General features: G+C 39.0%; 2 protein-coding genes across 4 annotated transcripts in view; both read left to right on the forward strand.

The window, feature by feature from the left end:
• Positions 1-18,791, forward strand: part of LOC108893165 (disks large 1 tumor suppressor protein) — a 37,274-nt gene extending 18,483 nt beyond the window's left edge. Inside the window, exons 3-4 of the mRNA XM_018691023.2 lie at positions 10,142-10,293; positions 18,732-18,791. Of these exons, the coding sequence (XP_018546539.1) occupies positions 10,142-10,293; positions 18,732-18,791 (212 nt within the window). The remainder of the gene's footprint in view (positions 1-10,141; positions 10,294-18,731) is intronic.
• A 3,831-nt stretch (positions 18,792-22,622) lies between these two features.
• LOC108893312 (disks large homolog 2) overlaps positions 22,623-23,492 on the forward strand; it is a 123,869-nt gene continuing 122,999 nt past the window's right edge. For 2 of the 3 annotated variants that reach the window (XM_051078630.1, XM_051078632.1), the window contains exon 1: positions 22,624-23,215. In XM_051078630.1, the coding sequence (XP_050934587.1) occupies positions 23,186-23,215 (30 nt within the window). In that variant the 5' untranslated portion in view covers positions 22,624-23,185. Of the gene's footprint in view, positions 23,216-23,492 lie in introns of all 3 variants that reach the window. The other variant, XM_051078631.1, reaches the window with a different exon arrangement.

Genomic DNA, 23,492 nt, shown 5'->3' on the forward strand with positions numbered 1-23,492 from the left:
ACCAACAAAGTAAAATGTATATGGTGGAGTAATATTTTTAGTGATAAAGTGTGCTGTCATGCTGAGCACATTCTAAATGTCTTGTTGACCAATCAGGTTGCTTGGTTGGAGCTACTTGTATAATTATAATTTCATGAACGACAATTATTAAATCAATCACACGTGGCCGTCACAAGTTAGTACAGGTAACTGCAATATCCTGTTTATTTTGCCCAGAACTCAATCATATTCAATCATTGATTAATTTCTGATCTATTCACTATTCATGCATTCACAAAATTGTGAGAGTTGTTTTTGTCAAAATCCTGGGTTTTAATTTTACAAAACTGCTTTCCTGCATGAATTCTTTTCATTTTAATGCCACCAATCTGACCACACAATGTTATGCAGTTATGTGTGTGCTAGGAGATAGAAGGATTAGCTGGCACCTTAGTCACTGTGGAGGAGGGCTAACTGTAGGGAGGGGATACAGCTGGAATAATCGCTCCCCAGTGAAGCACAGCTTCACAGGAGCCATCACAGTCAGCCCCAGCCCACTCCACCCACCTGTTATGTAAGCATGAAGAAAGCAGATCAGCACTGTTAGACTGTGAATGTGCAGTCACTGTAAAAGTGATTGTGTAAGTGTTTTTTTTTACTTGTTTAATGACTCTACCAGTAAATTAGCATGTGGAACATATGGGTCAAAGAGAATGCAAATCTCCTCAGATCCACTGCAGGGTTGCCTTAGAAACCCAAAAGGGGTGTAAGCAGAATGAAAACAGTCAAAAGAAGAGATGTGACCAGAGAAAATAGATGCACCTAGATAGAAATTTGCTTTGCACTGCACAATATTGGTAAACTATCAAAGCATTCCTGAGAAAATGCAATGCAGTGCATTTGGAAAGTACTCAGGCCCATTCACTTTTTTCACATTTTGTTATGTTTAAATTTCAGTGAATAGCTATATCAATAGCTCATATTTATAAATACACCTTTCAAACAAAATGTGTTTTCACCTGGACCCTCTACATCAGGGGTGCACACACTTTTTCAGCATGCAAGCTACTTATAAAATAACCAGAACAAAATGATCTACCTACTATAAAAATGCAAAGCATATATTTAGCCAGGGATGCATAGTCTGGACAGTATCTGCTGATAGCCAGCCTCAAGCACACTTCCAAATGATCATCAGTCAAGGTGGAACGGTATTTGGACTTAATAATCTTCATGTGGGAAAAGGCTGACTCGCATAAATAAGTGGAGCCGAACAATGCAGTCTAGGAGTTAGCACATTTCTCTCATGTTGGGGTACTTTTCCTGTGTGAGTAAGTTCCAGAACTGTCCGTGAGCCCTGGACTCCGGGAAAGCATCGTCCTCCCTGCGCTTGGCAATAAATCCATTTGAGCGGCCAACCATCGCGGGTGCTCCGTCTGTGGTGATGGACACCAATTTGCACACTGGGAGCGTTGTTTTCTTGATAAAGTTTTTGAAAGACTGAAAAATCATTGCATCGCATGTGTTCTTTCATGGGCAATACTGTTAACAGCTCCTCTTTTGCAGTCATATCGTTAAACACCATCCGAATAAAAATGCACAACTGGGCTGTGTCACTCACGTCTGTAGACTTGTCCAATTGCAGTGAGGAACACTCGCAGTCTGCGATATCCTTCCAAAGTTGCTGGGTCAAATCCTCAGCCAGAAAAATGACTGCTGTCCGGACAACTGGGATTTTAGTTCCCTCGCCTTTCTCTTTCTCAGCTCGCTTTTCGTAGGGAAGTCAGTGTTGCAGTTTTTGTGAACAGTCCGAAAAAGCCACTCCATATTTCCCTTCTTCGGAATAGCAATGGTAGACTGGCAGATGAAGCAAATGCACTTCGAATACGACATAGTGAAAAAAAAGTCCTCCTCCCATTCCGTATGGAAGTGGTAGGTTTTTGGCTTCTTACTTGGTCCAGCTCCCCCACTCATTGTTATACCCTTTCTTAAGTTTAGAAGAAATAAATTGGAGGCTAACTGGGCAACTTGGTAGCTTGCTAGAGTTTTGGCGCACTTGGCGCGCTTGTACACGCATGCATGGTGACCCATGTGTCAGAAAAAATCAGATGTCAGACTGGCTGCCCTGTATGTCAATCAAGTGACAGATTTCATAGTGAGGATGGATGACAGCCTTACGTCTATTTTTTTAATATCATGCGATCTATCAACACTACCTTTGCGATCGACTGGTAGATCACAATCGATGTCTTGGACACCCCTGCTCTACATTATATACACAACCTCCTGTTATCTTTTTACTATTTTACTATTTTTTGAAGGTGGGGCTACAAATTATGTTTAACTATGTAATTATTCAGGTGCCTGTTTAATGGTGGTATATTATTTTTTTGCAGGATAAACCTATAGATCTACATTGTGGAATATAAGTGGTGGTAGAGAACTATTTAATGAAGAACACACAATTTCTAACATCTTCTGGTATAAGCCATGTCCACCAGTATAATCCAAATACAGAAACTGATGATAGTAGCTTTGTGTTACACCCATAGTTCATGTATATGTGTCCCATGTTTGACTTGCCATACTCTTAAAAAATCCTTAATATTGCATAAACTCACTGTCACCCTGATTTTCCATCTAATATTTAACCACATTTAATCATATTTAACTGTGACTGCTGTGTGATGCAGAAATAGTAATAATATGCTCTACAGCTGAACAATATTGCATGTGTGTGCTGAAGAACAAAATTTGTGCCATCATAATGCATGTGACAAAAATACTCACCAGATTGGGATTTTGACATTGTATTTTCTGATAAAGCCCATGGATTAACAGTTAATGCCAGGGGCTTAACACATACTTCCACTGTTAAAGTATAATTACATGATTAAACATTTTAGCAAGCAGAATTTATCCCGTTATATAACTTGCTGAATTTCTGGTCTATACATTAATCTATTTCATTTTAACCTACATTAGGTTTTAACCTGTTGCTCAAACATGACAGTGATATGAAATTGGTTTTCCAGTTCCTGCACTGATTTCCTTTTCATTTACTGTAGGAATCAAAGCACTCCGTACATATTGAGCTACCCAGTTCAAAACTTTGTTAAATTATTTACATCAAGAGGGACAGAAAAATCTATTCTGTTTTTATTTATATCATATTGGTATTTTATTGATTTTGGTGGGTCATGCCAAACTAAATGATTAATTAGTCACTATTTAAGTCCATCAAAAAAAAAAAAAGAATAATAAAATTCCAATTAGTTGCTGTTTCAGTGTTGCTTTTCTCAGTTTCTTATCATTCTAAACTGAATATATTTGGGTTTAAAACAAAATCACTTTGAGCTTGTGGGACTTGTGATGCTTTTATTTTTATTAGCTGTAAAATATACAGCTAATAGCCATTTATTTTATTTTTAATTTACATGCAACTAGTACCATGGGGTTGGCTCTAAATGTTGGATATGCAGTTGCGTGTCAGCTACATTTCTTAAACAATACTGTACACTGTTAGCACTGTATTGAATCTTTTGGATTCACTCTGCCATAATAGTTTACTAAGTGACAGAGGCTTAAGAATTGATGTCATCAGTGAAGTCTTAGCCAGGGCACATTGTATTAGACAAATACACACCCTGCACTAGACAGTTAATTTTTTTTTTTCCTGTTGGGCTCATGATGCCTTTTACACGCAAGCATGTGCTTTAAATACTGTACCAGCTGCCGTCTTTAAAGCAGCTCAGCGGCAGAAAGAGTGAATTGACTGTTCCAGAGCTTGTTGTTACTATGTTTGTGTCAAGTTCTTAATGCCTCACGCAAACTCAAACATAGCATGAAGAAAACACTCCACTGGTGTAGAAAGCAGACTCTGTAGATATTAGCTTAGGCAGACGGTTGAGAAATGGATGCCTGGTTGTTGAGAAGTTGTTGAACCAATCCATCTGTTGGTGGGAGACATTGAGTTTTGTTCATTAAGAGGAGAGTTGGAAAGGACTGCTGGGTATGTTAAGCACATTACCCAAGGGAGAGCTGAATTAGAAATCAGCTACATGGGGTGTCAGGGCATTGTCTGCATTGAAGGGAACAGGCGGCCTCTATGTCTGAGGATTAAGCTAGTTGTTAGCTTGCCACCAGGCATCTGGTGCTCGCACAGCACACTGTTTTACTGGATAGCAGCGCTGCAACATGACTGGAGAGAGCAGGGAGATTTTACTGCACTGTGAGTTACTCTTGATAACTTTCCACTGCTGTATTTGTTAAAGTGAAACAATGAGTAGCTATTGATGATCACATTGATAGTTTTAGTCTGTCTGGATGTAATGCAGTGTAGGGAGGAAAGTAGTAGTTTATTTGAGACCACCTAATTGCTTGTTTACATTTATAAAAAAAACAAGCAAAACTGGAAAACATTAATGTTAGGTGTTGTGTTGCAAAGTTTATGTAGCGTTACACTACATAACTCAGTTCTGACATAATAATAAAATGAGAGACAACTAATGACAAATGGTTTTGTCCCATGTAGAGTCTTACACATACTCACCCTGCTGCACACCAACCATTCAAGAACTGTTGAGGATTTGCATAAATTTTGCTGTATTCATTTATATTCATAATAGCCTGTTTTCATTTGAATTACAAAAAGATAGAACTGCGACAGTTTTTCTTGTTTGTTTTACAGAAAAATACATCATTAAATCACAATTTATTTCCTGTTTCTAAAAACAGAAATGCGCTGAATCATTTGTGTATGATTGTGACAGAAGCATGCCCCATGTCTGGTAGTGAATGCTAATGGCTTATTTTTATTAAGATCCATTGAAATGTAAATTTCTTTTATGTGCAGAGCTAAAGCATTGCACTGGCATGGCAGATCACTTGTCAGAGGTCTGGTTCTTTGGTAAAACATGACTAGCCATTCAAAAAAATGTGTCTGCATGTGTCTTCAAAAATGATAGGACTTGGTCTGAATGCCAAACAAAGAGCTCACTTGAGTCATACAAAGAAGATGCTTTGTGGTAGATGTTGGAAAGATGCGCCAACAGATGTTGAGGAGTCTGTCACTCCAGAAGATTATAATGCACTAAGGCTGGTGCAGTGTTACTCATGCTTAAATTCAGTCAAAGCTGGCCATGTGGAAATGCTTGCACCAATACAGTCACTCGTTGTGGTTGAGTGAAAAGATGATGTTTCTGATTGGTGAACAATTTCTGCAATAATATTGTAAAAATCTGCAAAGGATTAATGTATTTTGGTGGAGTTTTTGCACATGCTGCTTTTTAGTGTAATGAAATCTTTTCTTATCCAGTCACATTGATATGTTATGAATCTTCAGGCAGGTTTTTATAATGTTACTAATAATATCACTGGGTATCTGTCTATTCTGTGTTACCATTCATTTCTGCCTCATCTTCTGAAATTAATCATAATAACATCATTATATTGTCAGCAAAGATCACTTTAAACAATCTGCAACATACAGTTGCCAAATTTGGACCAAACTTCCTTTATCAGGTGAGGCAGATGTAATGGATGTCAAGGTATGTCAACACTTTTCAAACTAACTCACAACTAAGCTGGAAGGCTTATTTTCATTGTGATCCTCTAAAGTAACACTCAGTGCACCACATGATAAGAAACAAATAATAGTGATAGACCAATATGTTTTTTTCAGGGCCGATACTGATACCGATTATTAGTAGTCAAGGAGGCCGATATCCATTTGCAGTAAAAATGAAAATACTGAAAACTTAAACAAATAACTCCCTAAAGTTTTCTTACAGTAAATAAAGTTTTCCAAAATTTCAGTATAACTGAAATGTTATTTTATCTTTCACTTATCTTTGTTTTAAGCTCAAACAAAAACAAAAAGTGCAGGGAGCTCCCAGGGTCAGCAGCATCTCTTATAAAGTTAACTGAAATTTTAACTAAATAAATAAATAGCTTCCTGAAGTTTTATAAAGTAAATAAATACAAAGTTAAATAAAATTTGCACAGAAATGTCAGTCTCAAATTGTTGTTCAGTGTGTGTTTCGCTGCTGATTGGCTGTTGCCGTGGCTCTGTGTGTAACTAATCAGATGGTGCTGTGGGTGGGACAATGCTGGAGACAGCATAGTGACTGCAGACAGAGAGTTGAGGCTGCATCAGCGCCAAAATAACCGCGTTTTAAATTGATCTTTTATCTGCCTATAAGCAAATAAATATATAAGCAAATGAATACAATATAATCAAATAGAAATGACAAAAAATGAATATATAGCAGGTGGTGGGTAGCCATGTCAGCACGTTTTTTTGATTGCAAAAATTCTAGAAAAATATACCACATGGTACTCTGTAACTATTTCTTTAAGGCCACTTTAAATGTGTTCTGTGAAACACACTCATTCAAATCTGTGGGCAGATTATTCCACTGTACTGCAGCACTACAGAGTGCCATATATATATATATATTAGCAATTTTGTAAGTGAGTTACAATTCAAAATATGCAGGATCAAGATGTGCTCATGGATGGACCTTTGATATAACATCAATTTATTTTGAGCCATTTGTAGTTTGTTCTGGCTTCTGATCAGTTCCAAATTCATTCTGGAGCATAACAATGAACACAAACATACAACCAGAGTAATAAAGAACTATCTTCAATGACAAGAGAACGCAGAGTCTAGCAACAGGTGGTCTGGTCAGCACAGAGCTCTGATCTCCACAGTCAGAAGTCAGTCTGTGATTACATGAAGAGACAGAAGACACTGAGACAGCCTAAAGTCTCTAATATGCTTGGAACAACTGGCTTGCAGTGAACCTTGAAAAACTGTGCAGGTATACTGTGGAGAACTGGTGCTCTTAAATATCGATTTGATTTCCATTATATAAAGTTCATCTATAAAAAAACAGAATACAATAGAATAGAAAAAGAATAAAAACTATTGATGGTATTATTTTTGAAAGCATCCTTGTTTAATTTTTAGTGCCTAAAACTGTTGCACAGTACTTTATATTAATAGATTTTATGTCCATATTGTAAAACTCATACAATGTACATTGGTATTATATTAGATTTGATGCTTATTTCCATTTTGTATGGTAAGAGGTCAGAAACATTTATTTATTTCTCATGATTTTTTTCCCCTCAGTGTTGTATATTGTAGCATGTCAACACTGTGAGCCAGCAGACTCTGATTTTGCCAGCGAATGCTTCACCACCAACATTAACAATTTGTTTTATAGTTAGTTTTCACTAAATCTCAATGTAATTATTTACCTGGCAGTTTCTTTGTCCAATTCAAAATTTTGCTCTTAGAGTATAATGAATAGTATTAAAATGCGTAAAATGAGTATTTAAATGCAACAGAATAACCTCTGTTATCCATGTCTTGCTGTTTGTCTGTGGTTATTCATGCAGCCTAAATCGTGATCTTGCAGAGATGAAGTGTAATGGCGGCTCTAGAAAATTTGGGAGTTAATTCAAATAGGTTTCAGTAAACAGGTCACAAAACCTTTGCTGTACTGGACATATTCACAAAAGATCCTGTTGTATGCATTCAGCCAGGGCCTTTCTGTGTGGAGTTGCACGCTCTTCCTATGCCTGCATGGGTTACTTCTGGATACTCCTGCATTCCAATGCAGATTAATTGGTGACTCTAAATTGCTCGTAGGTGTGAATGTGAGAGTGAATGTTTGTTTGACTTTATGTGACAACCCTGTGATAAGCCGTCTGTCCAGGGTGTACCCTGCCTCTTGCCCAATGTCAGCTGGGACTGGCTCCAAGCCCTCTGCGACCCTCAAAGGATAAGTGGTGTAGCTCAGTGTTTCCCAACCTTTTTGAGTTGTCCTACTCGCAGCATGACTACTACTTTTGTATTTAGTGTGATACTGCCTCTAGTGGAAGAGCGTGTAATTGTTCTGCCTGTCACTACACACCGCTCGCTTAGAGGACCAATCGGGTTAAATTGGATAATCTTCCACGGCACACCTGATGATTTCTCACGGCACACTGGTTGGGAAACACTGGTGTAGCTAATCAATGGATGTACAGATCTGGACAAATTTGTTGGTACCCTTACAGCTTTTTGAAACAATGCTTCATTCCTCCTGAGAGTCAGAGGAGTTGTATTGCAGCTAATGATGAGATATGGAACAGGTGTGCAGAACCTCCACTGATTGTGCTCCACCTCTGCTCTACTGGGGAGTGGACTTTCTGGTGTCAAGTGAAGGGAGAGTTCTTGTACTGCAGCTAATGAGATACGGGACAGGTGTGCAGAACCTCCACTGACTGCTCCCCACCTCTGCCAATGAAGAACACAAACAAACACTAAAGACCCTGTTAGTCACAGCAGGGCTGTGACAGCCAGACTGGAATTTGCTAAGATGCATGTTGACAAGTGAAAAGGTTTCTGGTAGAATGTCCTTTGGACTGATGAAACAAAACTTGAGCTTTTTGGCAAGTCACATCAGCTTTATGTTCACAGATGGAAAAATGAAGCTCTAAAAGAAAAGACCACCATACTTAATGTAAAACATGGAGGAGGCTCAGTCATGTTTTGGGGCTGCTTTTCTGTGTCCAACACAGGGGGCTTTCTGTGCAGGGCTCAATGAAACCTCAGGACTATCAAGGCATTCTGGAGAGAAACGTACTGCCCAGTGTCAGAAAGTTCAGCCTTAGTTGCAGATCATGGGTCCTCCAACAGGACAATGACCCAAAACACACTGCTAAAAGCACTCAAGAATGGCTGGGACAAAAAACATTGGATTATTCTTAAATGGTGTTCTATGAGCCCTTATCTTAATCCTACTGAACATATAAGGAAAGATCTGAAAAATGCAAAGGCACCCTTCAAACCTGAGACAGCTAGAGCAGTGGGCCAAAATACCTTTTACTGGATGCCGGAATCTCATTGTGAACTATGGCAATTGCTTCTTGACAGTGACTGCTGCTAAAGGTTGTGCAACAAAATATTAAGTTAAGGGTACCATCTTTTCTGTCCATGTCATTCTCATTTGGTTTATTATTATTATGAATCAAAAATCAAAAGCAATGTCTGATTTGTGTTAAATATGGAATAAACAATGATTGATGCCATTATTTTTTATCAGTTTAAAATGATTTCAGAGATAGTTGTGAGTTCTTTTTCATGGATGGACACCAACAAAGTTGTTCACATCTGTAGGGGCATCTGACATTAGTTTGCATAATTGGTCAATGGCAAAAAGTACAAAATTTCTCTAAAATTACACTGTAAGGCAGAGGCTTAGCCTACATTTTCCTCATATGACATGGGCCTGTTACTTTGACAACTTTGCCTGTTTTAGTGTGTGTTTGTAATGCGACTTTCAATTGAATTTTTAATGCTTGCTGTGCAATTATTATTAATGTGTTTTGTTGTCAGTTATTTTGCTAATATCCAACCAACACTGATGATGATTCTCTGCCTTCTGCTCAGCAGGACAAAATCCTCTCAGCTGAGCATGCACACACACGCACACATTCATATAGAGCATGTGGGGTGGGACTGACATAGACACATCTATCATGCTTGCATTGTTTTGAAGTGTAGGCTCATGTAGTGTAGGTTTGAGGTTATAAAATATACATGCATAGTGAATCATAACTTGTTAATCAAAATGATTTTATTAGAATAAAATGAAATAGAATAAAGTAACTGGCTGGGCTTAAATGAGAAGTTGGTTGTTTTGCCAGCAGGTGGTGCATGTAGACAGCTCTGCAGGACTGTTGCCTTATAGCAAGAATGTTCTTGTTTCAGTGATTCCTTTCTTTTTTAAATGTTCTTTTATGTTTTTAATTTTTTTTTCGTGTTCACATTTGTTTCTTCCCACCCTAAAGCCATGTTGAGTATGAGGAATATTTGGTAATAGGAAAACAAGCATACAATAGGTGTTGAAAGGTTGATTTAGCAGAACTTTCAACTTTCTGTCCTAATTTTTAATTGATTGGGGTACATTAGTAAAATAGTAAAAGAATGATGCGCACACAACGTGAGAGGAGGATTGGTTTTACCAGCTGAGAACTGAGACCAATGGAGATGAGCACTATCTGCTAATAGGGCACAAGGGAGCTTTTCTTGAAGTTGAAACCAGAGACTTCAACTTGGGAGTCATCTTATGTTGTATATCATATAATATCCATTTTTTCACAGATATCCAGGAGTTCTACGAAGTGACACTGTTGAACACACAGAAGAGTTGTGAGCAAAAGCTTGAGGAGGTCAACCACATGGCGGATAAGTGGGAGAAGAGTGTTTCTATACAAAACTCTGAGCTTGCACACTCTGCCTGTCCAGTGGAAGAGGTGAGTCTCTGACACAGGGTGTCAGCCCATCAAAATCTCAGACATGAACTGACACCTGAACCAAATTACCTCTACATGACTAGTGTTGTCTGTTGGAGCCATACAAAAAGGGCTGAAGTAAAAGCAGGTGGAGGTGTAGAAGTTTCTTGTAAACCACAGCAGCAGTAACAGCAGCAAAGCATGAATCAGCAGACATCAAGGTTCAAGGTTACTTTTATTGTCTCCCATAGGAGAAAACTGTCTTAGAATAAGGGAACTGCTGCAGAAAAACCAAACACTGCAATAAAACACATACAATGAGAATATCAAATAAGAACACACATGCAAACACTAGCCTGAGATAAACTAACCAACTACAATTCACTGTTAAAAGCTACAATTATTCTAGGCATACATCTCAAAGCATTCACAACTTAAGAATTTTCATCGAATTATCAGTGAAAACTTGCATTCATCTGAGTGCCTCCTTCTTACCCTTCTATTTTCCAAAAGTACCCCATTGGTAAGTTTAACTGATATTGCAACCCTGTACCTCATTCCAGAATTTATTAGTACATGCTACATAGTTCAAGGATCCTGTTGGTCTGCTGAATAGAAGATTACCCAACAATGTCTTGGGGGGGTGAGATGTGTTGGCGTTCCTATAATCTTTTGTTTTAATCAGATTAACGCTTTGAGCTCTAAACTTCACTGTTAGGTTTCTAAAATAGCTGGTAATACCATACCACAGCCTGGTAGCTCTATAAAAAAAAAGAACATAATATTCCCCCAGACACCAAAAACTGAGACCTCAAAGGAAATTGACGCACTGATGAAGTCTCACACAGACACTTGCAACATAATGTGCCAGCTAAGTATCAATATCAGTGTAGACCCCTGGACATTTGTTAGAAGTGAAATGTCTGATGCTGTGAACTGCCCCTGATGCCCAGCATACCAGTCCATGTAAAATCTACATTAATGATTTAAGCTTTTTATATGGGGAAAATTAAGTAATCCTTGACATTTTTGTGAGTGATTGCAGGAATAATAATCACAAAATAACACTGATTAAATAAGGTTTATGGTGAGGAGATTTGAAATGTGATCCTCCTTAAGTCAGAGTGAAGCCACTAACCAGCTGTGGGGAGGGTTAGTCAGGATTTTATCTTTATTTTATCTGTATCAGTCTTGTGTCACAGTCCAGCTCGAGAACGGTGACAAGGAAAGGAGACGGCACGAGCTGGCATTTACAAAATAATAATTTTTTATTTACAAAAGGGTAAATTAATCCACTTAACAAAACCACAGCGCAACTAAAGATAACGAAAAAAAAAAATGGCAGCTGCCACCCAAGTCAGCTTGGAACCATACCCAGCAACTGCCACATCCCAGAATGAGGGTTATTTACCTACACCAAGCACAGGTGTAGCTCATTCGCCTGACGACCCCACCCACCACCTGCAGCAAAAGAAAAACTACAGGAACAAAACAACAGGGACACCCAGTGCCCAGGTGGAGCAGTTATCACACCTTCTTTCATAAAAGAAAGGTTCCCATCAAGAATCTTGACAGACAGCAACAGACATGGGCAGACAACCAACTCACAAATGATAATGTCAGTAATAATGACAAGTAATACAAATTTTCATATTAATAATAATAATAGGTAGCATAAATGCACTGAATAATAATTGGAAAATCCAATTGGATGGGGCACCTCCGTCCAATTCTCTGATGGAAATCGGGGATATTAAATTTGATATCAATATTCTTGAATAATATAATAAATATATATATAAAAGTCTAAGATCGTGAATCCTCGATTCATTGATCCAGCTCACCATTGCAAGAAAACACACAAAACTGCTGGGTCTACAGGTGTATTTACAATTTACTGATTACTAAGGTGAAGATATATGCAGTGAAAACGTGAAATAAAATATAAACAGAAATGTAAGGATGATCAAACTAGCATGATGAAACAACGGTAAAATGGTAAAAAACGGTAAAATGAGCAGAATGAGATGGTGGAAGCAAATCGTTATAGTCTGTAACTATAATCTATTTGTATTAAATTTTGAGATGTCTATCAATGGTGGAAATTAAAGTTTACTTATTTTATCATCAACCCTTGTCATGAGCAGAATGTTAAGACCGGCCTACTGTGAGTTGCAGCAGCTGCAGACTTGGCTGGAGTCCAAGTGGCTAAGGTTGTGGTGGTAACCAAGGAAACGCAGAATCCAGGTGGATGCTCCCGGAAGCCGTGTCTCCAGTTAACATGGTGACGGATTCTGCTGGTGTCTCAGTGGTTCAGCATTAGTTGAGTTTACTCGCAGACTTTCTGTCTCGGCAAACTTAGTTTGTTGCAGGTTTCTTTGTAGGTTGTCTTGTAATCTGTAAGTCTCTCTCTCTCTCGGGTTGAGGAAAAATAAGCTCTCACGTAGTCTACTTAATGTTTTCTGGATAATTTAGAGGAGGCTCGTGTCAGCCAGACGACTCTACAGTTTTATTCTTCGGAGTAAAACATAGAATTAAGTAAATTAAGTTCAGTATTCAAATACTTTTGTTCCTTTGGCTTAACTTGACGTTGCTTGGCTTAAGAAATAGAGAAAGTTACTTGTGCGTCTAGTTAAGAGAAAAAGTTACCTGCAAAGCACGTGGTGAAAAAGAGAACAAAGGAACAGAGAAAATTAAAGTGCAATGGCGAGTGGCTGTGTAGCTTGGAGTTGATTTCAACCAAAGGCATTGTCTTTTTGCGCGCCAGAGTTTTTATTCTTGACACTTGAGGATAATATCAGGTTTACAGGTGGAGTGGGGTGGTCTCAGCCAATTAGAATTTGTTGTCCTCACTCTCTTTGTCTCAGTTAGAGCGAAATATGATCTCTTAATAAACTCTAAATTATTAATCTGAAATACGCGTGCGCATATTGCATATATGTCTTCCACCATGCGATAGCAATAAATGAATGTCATCACAAGACATGAAGAATAATCATTTGATTCTAATACCTGAAAAGCATTATGTCTAACTTCTATAGTTAAGCTAAGACATGGTCAGTGGATGGCAGTATGGTTCCATGGTGAATATTTGAATTAATTCCTCATATTTCTATCTTAGTTTAACAACATCATAGAGAACTCAGATTTTCTGAGAATTCTGTATATGCTTCTTATCACAGAATATTGGGGAGGCTGTTTGTCTCAGTCTGAAAAGGCAAAGAATGGAGAGTCCACACAGACTTCAAAATGCTGCAACACCCACACCAGAGCCACTCTCTTTCGCGATCACAGATTAATTCAGATAATAAGGATTAAGTTTATGGCAAAAGAAACTCACAGGACGCTCAACACCATTATCATCAGTCTGGAACAGCACAGCACTATCACCTACATCACTCGCATCCTCCTGCAACTGGAACAGATGATCCATACAGGGTGCTACAAAGACAGAAGGTGAACACAACAAAGATCTACCATTTTCAAAAGCCTGTTGACAGGAGGCTGACCAGACATACTTTGCTCTAGCTTTCAACAGGTCAGTCAGGGGAGCTACCATAGTTGAAAAATATTTACAGAAACTGCGATAATAGCCAACCAACCCCAAGAAGCATATAAGCTCCTTCTTTGTTGTAGAAACTGGATACTGCTCTATTGTAGTTATTTTTGCCTGCATCAGGCGCACCTGTCTTTGACACAACCATATTCATGAGTAGCTGGCGCTTTACGAAACCCAAAACTCATCACAGAGTAGGAGAACAAAACCAGAGTTATAAAAACTGATTTTTCTCTATCTCTCTGTGACAGTGGAACTTGCCAATATCCTTTGAGCAAATCAAATTTACTGACAAAATGAGCTGACCTCACCTGATCCATGCAATCTTCCATTTGCACCAGTGGATACGTTTTGGGTTTAGTGACCCCATTTACCATTTACACAGTACAAAACCTGGGACTCTTATCTGCTTTATTCACAAGCAGGCAAGGAGACGCCCAGCTGGAAGAAGAAGGATCAGCGATATTATTATCGAGCTTATATTTTATTTCTTTCTCCATAATCCTCCGCTCGTAGTGGGAACAACCAGGGCAAGAGAGACATAAGGGTCTGGTGAAACCTTTCCAGTGCCCCTTGGCTCTGAGCATGATACGTAGTGGCCTTGTTGTGTTTCACCCGGTGCTGCTTCAGAACTTGAGAGAACAGGTGGGACGAAAAATTTGAGCCCTGGTCGTTTGGAATTACCTTAGGGATCCCAAAGATCGACATGAATTGGCTTAGTGCCTTAACTACAAACTTAGCAGTGATAGTACAGAGTTGACATGCTGCTGGATCATACTTTGACACATCACTGTAAGCATATAGTCACTGCCAAACTTTGAATGTAGTAAAGGACCAACACAATCGATTACCAGGTGTTCAAATGGCTGTACAATGGCTGGAATGGGGAACAGAGGGGCATTTGGCAGCACTCTGTTGAACAGCTAACTAAGCGATGGATCAGCCCGTTGCTCTGCCACCAACTCACTGCAAGAAACAGACAAAAGGGACACAGGGAAGGCCTCGTTCCCCTCTGTGTCACTCTGATCCGCTTCCGGTTCTGACTCACCGTGGTGCATAGCACTGAAACACTGCGCACTCTCATCAGATGTTTCTGTAACAGAAAGAGAAGATGGCCACAGGGGGGTGGCGGACCCTCTTCCCCCACCCCACCCCCAACAAACTCCAAGGGAATTCACTTCTGAGCCTAACAGGGACAGGACAGCAGAAACTTACCAAGGTCATGTCTCCAGTACCACCAGAGCTCAGTGCCACAAACTAGTGTTCTGTTGTGTCTACATGTATGTGGATTTGCAGTGGTGTAATTATGATGTGTTGCTTTAAACGCTGCTGCTAGGAATTGTGGGATGGCATTCTCTCCTTTCTTTCTTAAAAGATGGTCCAGTGTGTCTTGATACTTCTGGGTCATTTCATTCATTTAGGAACCTTCCTAATCTAAAAGGGAATTTCAACCGCAGCCCCTGTCTCCACTCATCAAACAATTTACTACCCCCTGAACCAACAGTGCTACACAAATCTACACCAGGCAAAACATGGAACTGACGAGCCCCCATTTGTCACAGCCCAGCTCAAGAACTGTGAAAAGGAAGGGAGATGACACAAGTTGGCATTTACAAAAAAGATGATTTTATTTACAAATGAGTAAATTACCTAACTCACCAAAAACACAGCACAACTAAAGATAACAAAAAGAAAATGGCAGCTACCACCCAGGTCTGGCCGGGAATACAAACCCAGAGACCACCTGATCCCAAAATGAGTGTTACTTACCAAGAGCACACACCGGGCCCAGGTGTGGCACATTCACCTGATGACCCTCCACCCACCACCGGCAGCAAAGAAAAAACCTACTGGCTCTGTGAAACACAGCAAAACTTGTATTACCCACCTGTGAAGCAGACACAGAGCAACCTTGGCATCCATCTTCAGGCTTTTCAACTTCTGTAGGCTCCTGCACTGGAAAGCTTGTTGTGTTCACAACTTGTTTCTGCTGCTCCCAAGTGACCTATAAAGATCAATTAGGCAGGTTTAGCCAAAACTAGCTCTGTTCCTATTGATTACTGATGTATGCTGCCAATGTTGATCACTTGTTTGTAATTCTGAATGTTAGGAAATTATTCTGATGTGCTTTAATGCATGACATACACAGAGAACAGTGGTTTGTGTTTAACAAAGGACCAAGAAGAAATGAGGGGCCTTTTTAATGTGCTTCATTATGCTTTTTTTTTTATTACTTCTAATCTTAAATTACTGGATATACTGCATATTTATAGCAAAGGGACTGATTGAGCTGATCTTTGTTAAGGTATGGGAAAAAAAAAACAGTAATGAATTAAAGTGCTGCAATAACTGCAGATTGTAGTGGTGACCAAAAAGATTTAGAACAAAGCCAGAGCCTTTATGTTTTGTTTCACATCCACTTATGACTATACAAATAGCATATTTTCCAGACAGTAAGGTCATGCCACATGCAGTATTGCAGCACATGTTCTACCTACATGTTCTAGCTACTGATATTAAGGATGACGGTCCATTACAGACCTGTTGTACATTTTTAAAATAAAAATCAGCCCTACAGCAATGGAACACAATTCAGAACCATTATTGGCAAGTGAGGCTTTGATGTCAGTAAAACTGCAGTAGAAAGTGAAGAGAAGAATGTCACTTGAAATATTAGTACCTTGTGAAGTTTGCACAATTTGAAAGAGTATAATAAGTATAATAATTCCTTGTATGATCGTATGATGCAGTTTCTGTTTTTGCCAGTTGGTTGTAGTGGACCCTTGGTTTGTGTGAAAATATAGACCTGTGGGTCTGTGGATACCAGGCATGTTACTAATAGCATGTTTTACTTGGAATGGGACCAAACTGTTTGGTAATCCACGAGTAATCCTATTTGTCTGAACATTCAAACCCTGTTTGTCATACCTGACTTTTTCTGAAATAATAGTAAAGAATTGGTCGTAAGGAACATTCCAGACAACTCATATACAAGGTCTTTATAGGTTTCAAAATAGCAGTGTAGTATTGTATATTGTAGTGTAAACAGTAGGGGCTACTGAACCACTTCGCTGAGGTCATCCAGTAGTACCAGGATAGGGATAAGTGAGGGGGATTAAAAGAGTCCTCAGAGACTGATGACCCTACTATGAGGTCATTAGGACACTGCTGTTATATCCCATGGTCTGTTACCACAATCAGGCCCATTGAAGATTAGGCAAAATGTCCTGTCAAATAATGACATGGCAGATGGCACCATCCAAATTAATTAACAGAATCCAAAGGGGTTATTAAAATATATCAACAACTAATAAAATATTTTTTTAAGCAGTTTGTAGAATGTTTGTTGGATTTTTATCCATGAAAAGTAAAAACAAAAGCACTGAAGTAATCTAGAATTAAGTTCAGTAAAGAAAAACTCAGTTAATATTTTTGGGACTTAACAGGACTATCAAGCTGTTGCAAAAAGGTTGTATAAGGTGATCTAAAACAGAGAAGTTAATGAACTGTTTATGTGTTAAACAATATGATGAGGTGTTTCTTTATTAAAAAAGAAAATATTCTGGATAACATGCTATCTGATTCCATATTGGATGCTTCTGAATTTAAGCATTGTTGCATAATTTAGAATCTGCAGCATATTACATTTAAACACTTGGAAGCTATACTATAATAAGGCATTTAGTCTTCTGCCTTAAAATCTAGTTTTTAATTCATTTTCATTTGGTTCCTGCACCTAAGCAGTGCTGAGGAGAGGAACCGCATGATCTGGGGTGGGGGTGTTTGTGGACATTATAATGCCTCCTACTGGGTACTTGGGGGTAGATACAGTAGGGGAGTCCCTGTGTCATCACCCATAAACCGCCTCTCCAGCTTGAATCTTGCTGTGGACAGTAACTAAATAAATGTGAATCTGTTTTTTGATTTTCAAATTTTATTGGGGGTTTTCATCTAAAATGGTGTTTTATATAATATTAAGGCGTATATTTGATATTCAACCAGTTCAGTTGGGGATTTATCTTGCCAGAGGCCATCTTGTCAGTCTTTCCAAGATTTATCAGCAATCTAACAGCATTAGCTATGAAGAACAGATTAACAGCTACAATGCATATATTATACAATACAAACAAGACTGGTGTTAATGTCTTTATTACACTCCCAGCATGCAGTGTGGCTCAGTTTTTATCATTTGTAATTTAAATAAAGAAAATTATGTATTTCATATTTGTTAAACTGAATAAATCAACTGAAAAAGAAGTCTTTTAAGTCACCTGGGCTTGCTGCTATAAACAGAAGAAGGGATAATGCAAACCTGCGTGTACTAAGTGTTTGTAGTATGTCTTAGTGTGCCAGGGATTTATTTTTGGCAGCCACAGGCACATATAGGCTTACACCATCCAAGCTTCTGATTAAAGACTTAGCAAAGTAACAGACAGACAGACCAGCTAACAGTGTCTCCATCTATCTGTCAGTGCCAAATCTTGCATAACTCCCACAACATGTTATTGTTTTGCATTTTTATTGGTTGGTTAACTATCAACATTTCAAATTCCAGTTAAAGTAACATGAGATTTATTTAACATATGCAGAGTCAGAGTCATGTTAGAAAATATCCCTCTATTATACAGTACTTTTTTTTTTTTTTTTTGCATTTTCTCTTTAATGTAGACATTTTTAAGAATTTAATGTTCACTGCCCCAACTCAAGATTCAGTGTTAAACCTCTCACACAGTGTACCACCTTTACAGATGGTCTGTATTAGGCCTATCCCTAATGTATTCAGACTATAAGATACTCTTTACTTTGAAGACAGAAACTGTTTTATTCCCAGATACCTACAGGTGAGTATGTTACAATTTGAGAGTGGTTGTTTAGAATTAGGTTTGTTTGTTGTTCCCAACAGAGGGAGCAGAGCAGCGCAGATCCCAGCGGGATGGAGCGGGTAGAGAGCAGTGCCCTCTGAGGTGAGTTCTCTGAGGATTTTTCTGTGTATATATTATGTGTGTGTGTGTGTGTCTTGCATTAGGTTTTTGGGACATTTTATTAATTTAATGCTTAATTAAAAGCATCCATTGTGGTCCATTTCACTCTGTAATTCATTAGTAATGGCAATGACAGTGAGCAACTGTGTCTCCTATGAACTCGATTCATTTTAGAGATGTGCATCTTCATCACTGAAGCCAATGCAGTGAACCATGTTGCTGTCTCACGTGCATACTTAAGTTAGTCATACTGCTGTAAAATACACAGGCAGCATATTTTGCAAATTACATACGTCTTGTCAAATTGTCTGTCGTTGTTGAACAATCCAATGTGTTGCTAAACCAGGGATGTGTAGCTCTTTCTCCTCCATGATAATCTGTCACTCACCAGGACATGCCTCTGCCTCCTGCCAAACTTGATAAGAATTTGTGACTGACAGCTGTTGATATAAGTGAGAGTGCTTAAAAACAGTTTAGAGGGGAGGAATCTGTCTAAATCTAAATAGATTAGATTAGATTAGATCTTGGTCTGATCATCAATGACTTTGTGTTATAGTGTAAGGAGTCTTTCCTTGAACTGAATGTGTCTAAAACAAAAGACCTGATTATTGATTTCAGGAAGTCAGTACCTATGCCCATACCCAGAGTTATTAAAGGAAGTGAGACTGAGTTGGTGGAGAACTATAGATATTTGGGCACTGTTTTTGACAGTAGGTTGTGCTTTCAGGGTAATGTTGTTTCTAAGAAAGTACAGCCACGTCTTTACTCACTAATGTGAGTACCGATATGATGACTCTGTTATATAGGATTTCTACTGAATTGGTTCTGTCCTTTTGTTTGGTGGTGTGGCTTGAAAATCTAAATCTGGCCAAAAAAAAATAAGAACAGGCTAAGTCAGCCTGTTTGATTGGCCAGTAAAATTATTGAGGTGAATGAAGGTCTCTGACCTTTACTATCAGGAGTTCATGAGGAAGGCCCATTCCATGTTGGACTGTACTGACCACCCCCTGCAGAGGAGGTTTCAGCTTCAACCTTCAAGTAGTTTCTATTTGTGCTTTGTCTGAATGTGTAAGTCCTGTCTTTCTCTGGCTATGAAACAATGAGGAAGAAAAGCACACACACACACACACTCTTTTGTTTAAAGCAGAAAGTGTGTAAATAAATTGTAAAACTCAGTGAATACGTGAACTTGCTGCTGTATGTTTTGGTTTTTCTCATGTTCCGTGTCACTCTGTGTGCTGTTCAAAAAGCAGGAAAAAGTGGGAAATATATCTGCAGAAAAGATGACATAAGGATTTTTTAAATCATCTTACTGAATTATATATATATATATATATACAGTTATATATATATATATATATATATAACGTGTCAGTGCAGACACAACTTTCATGCATGCTTTCTGAAATGAATGAATGAATGAATATCATCAGTGATTAATTTGCATGACGCCCTTATTTGATTTCATTAAGTTTAGCTGGAGTGAAATCTGAGAACAGATCAAATGATTTTTAGTTGCCATGTCAGAAAATGACTTAGAAGAATGTGTTGGGGTCAGGCACAGGCCAGCTTCAAGGTAAAACAGCACAGCAAGCTTTTGAGTAAATCTGTTTAGCAGGCTGTTACCACTGTTGTTCACATACATAGACCAGTCCAAATTTGTCACACCTAGTCTGTATATATGAGTGGCAGCCCTAACAAATGAGGTTAAATAATTTGTTCTCTCTAATGCAATAAGTCGAAGCTGCCTGAGCCGAAAAGATTAGCCCTGTTGCTCTGGCAGAGGAAGTCTGAGCTGGTGAATCTGTTCAGAAAGAACAGGAGACTGCGAGTCTAAGGGCGCTGCTTTGTCCACAAATGAAAGCCGTAATCAAGGTGAAACTCTGCAGCATACCTTTTCACCAGGATGGCTCCAGCAAACAGGTACTAGCACAGTTTAGATTGGGATATGTGCTGTAGTTTAGAAGCTTGTAGTCTCTCGAGGGGAAAGTTTGGACATCGGAGTGTCTAAGATTACCTGGGAGATGGAATCTTACTGGCTGACCTGGTAGGTTATTGATTCTTGATATACAGCATCAAGAGACTGAACTAGAGCTTTTCAAAATGCATGTAGTGCTGTACTGTTGTTTTCACCTTGTCAGTCAGTGTGTGTATATGTCATCATGGCAAATGTGGTCCTGGAGACACCTGCCATTGTGGGAACTACCAGAGGGGTGGTGTTTTGGCAGATGTGTATATGTCTGTGGTCAAGCTTTGCCACTATGATAGCATTGCAACTGTGAAAAACACAATCACAAAACTGAACAGGTGTATAGTTGAGATTAAAATTAAAGCAGAGTTTCAAAATGGGTGTGCGCCGACCCATGAATACTACTGAGTATTAACAGTAACAGTACTGAGTAATAACAACTGAGTACTCATTTAATGTATTAAATACTGCTGAGTACTCATGTTATAATGTAATAACTACTGAGTACACATGGGTCAAAACATCATCTTATTGATGGACGCTGGTGTGATCCCATCACAAGATGCCCTCTAGTTTGTTTTTTGAGAAGTGCAAATTGGCTTCAGATCCAACATCTTGCCAGTTTACTAGGTGATTTTGTGCAGTAACTTTTAAGTAAAAATTGTTAGGGTTTATTATTAAGGCAGTTGTTACTGAAAGCCCTGCGCACCTGTACAGGTGTTTTCAATAGCTCTTGCTGATAACCTTGACTCAGGTTAAATTTGAGTGGAGGTCTGCTGGAAATACACAGTTTTTCATACTTCTACATAATCATTCCTAGACTGTTGTAACTTACAGTTACCATGTGTCTATGAGGATTAGTTTTTAGAAACTTCTGACACCAATTTCATGTGGTATTTTGCTGATATATTCTGGTGTCTCATAAAACCATCATAGATGAATGTGTGCAGTTTGCAAGTCTTGCTGAAGTGGATCTATCACTTTGTACAATACACATCTGGAGACACTGAAACTGCCAGGGTTTCAGTGCAGTGTGGTGAAATTGTTTTGGTTGAACTACTATGTCAAGTGTTGAACTTCAGACCAAAAACTCATTGTTGTCAAAGAATTAAAAGATTGTATAGTTGTACAGTACATGTACATATACATGTGTCCACCCAGCTGTTTTAAGCCTTTGATTGGCACCTTTACTTTTCTGGAAGTACACACACACACACACACATACACACTGTGCAAAAACCTATCACTGTTACATAAGAAGCTGTTAAATTATTTTTGTTTCATTCTGTCATTACTACTATAATCATCAACAGTGCATTGCAGCCTTTGTGTACCAGTGAGTCATATTTGGTGCATCAACATTACGATCATATGATGATGATGATGCAGCAATGTTAAAAAAAGAGCCACTTGTGGAGTATAGAAATCATTTGCTTTATCATCATTTTTGGTTGAATTCTTTAGTGTTACTAGTTTGGTGCTTGTTTATTGGAAAACCTTATGCTGAATTGTTTTTCAGAATTGTTTCATACTTTTTGGCGTCCCAGTCTTGCCAACCCACATCTTTTCAAAGTGGTCAAACCTCACACACACGCATGTGCACATGCTGTAAAAAGTCTGTAACAAAGTTAGTAGAAGGCAGTGCTGCCACTGCTCTGCAGATGAAATTAAACCCAGTGTGTTATTATTGGGTTCCAGCAGTCTGCCACAGCAGCTAATAGCCAGTGAGACAGAGAGCATGGGAATGTAATTCATTCCGCTGAGCTGATGCTCTTGTCCTTCACTATCTTCCTTCGCTCTCTTTCATCCCATAACGCTGCTTAGTTGCTCAGCCCAAAGACAGGAGAGAGAGAGGAGGAGGAGAGGAAGAGAGGAGGAGACGACGAACTGAAAGCAAGAGACAGAGGATGAATGAGAGGGAGAGAAGCTAAGGAATGATTTTGGGTTGCTAGAGGAGGCCAGGCCAGCTGCTAAGCATTTTTAGTGTGTGCGTGTGTGTGCATGTGTGTGCGTGTGTGTGTGTGTACGTTTGTTGGCTGATGACGTGCGCTTTGCTCTGAGATGGCGTTAGGAATCCTGATTGCTTTCAGCTCTGTGGAGGAGGCATCCCAATCCTCACAAGGGGCCCACATGCTGTAACGTCTGTCTTCCGTGGCTTCTCTCCCTCGTGAGCGTGTGTGAGCGTGTGAATGTGAGTGTTAGTGTGTACGTGTGTGTTCTCTTCCTCTTCTCCTCCCCCTCATCTTCTTGTTCTTCTTCAAGAACTCCTACCTTTTTTATTTTTCCTCCTTGCTTCTTCACCCTAGTATCTTTTTCTCCATCTCCCAGCTATTTTTCCTCGTGGGGTGAGATTAGCGGTGATGAATTTGAGCATAGGTTGAGAGCTTCTTTTTTTGCCTGGGCAGCATGGATTGTCTTTGCATTGTCACCACTAAGGTAAGAAACACAGACTGAATGAATGATTCACTAGACAAGAGAGGGGATGAGAAGGAGACTTGAAATGAGACAGAGAGAGTGCAGTGGGAGAGTGAGGCATGCAGTGAAGCAGGAGGAAAGAGGTTCTGTGTGTTGGTTATTTTTGTTCATGTGCAAGCATGCTTTTGTCTTCCATTACGTTCCTGATCGCCTTCATCGCCTTGTCACTTTCAGCTTTGACGTGAAGAGCTGAATAAATGATTTTTCACTGTTGTTATAAGGTGCTTTCAGCATATAT

This window comes from Lates calcarifer, linkage group LG20 (genome assembly GCF_001640805.2).
Source record: "Lates calcarifer isolate ASB-BC8 linkage group LG20, TLL_Latcal_v3, whole genome shotgun sequence".
In the NCBI taxonomy this organism is placed as follows: Eukaryota; Metazoa; Chordata; class Actinopteri; family Centropomidae; genus Lates; species Lates calcarifer.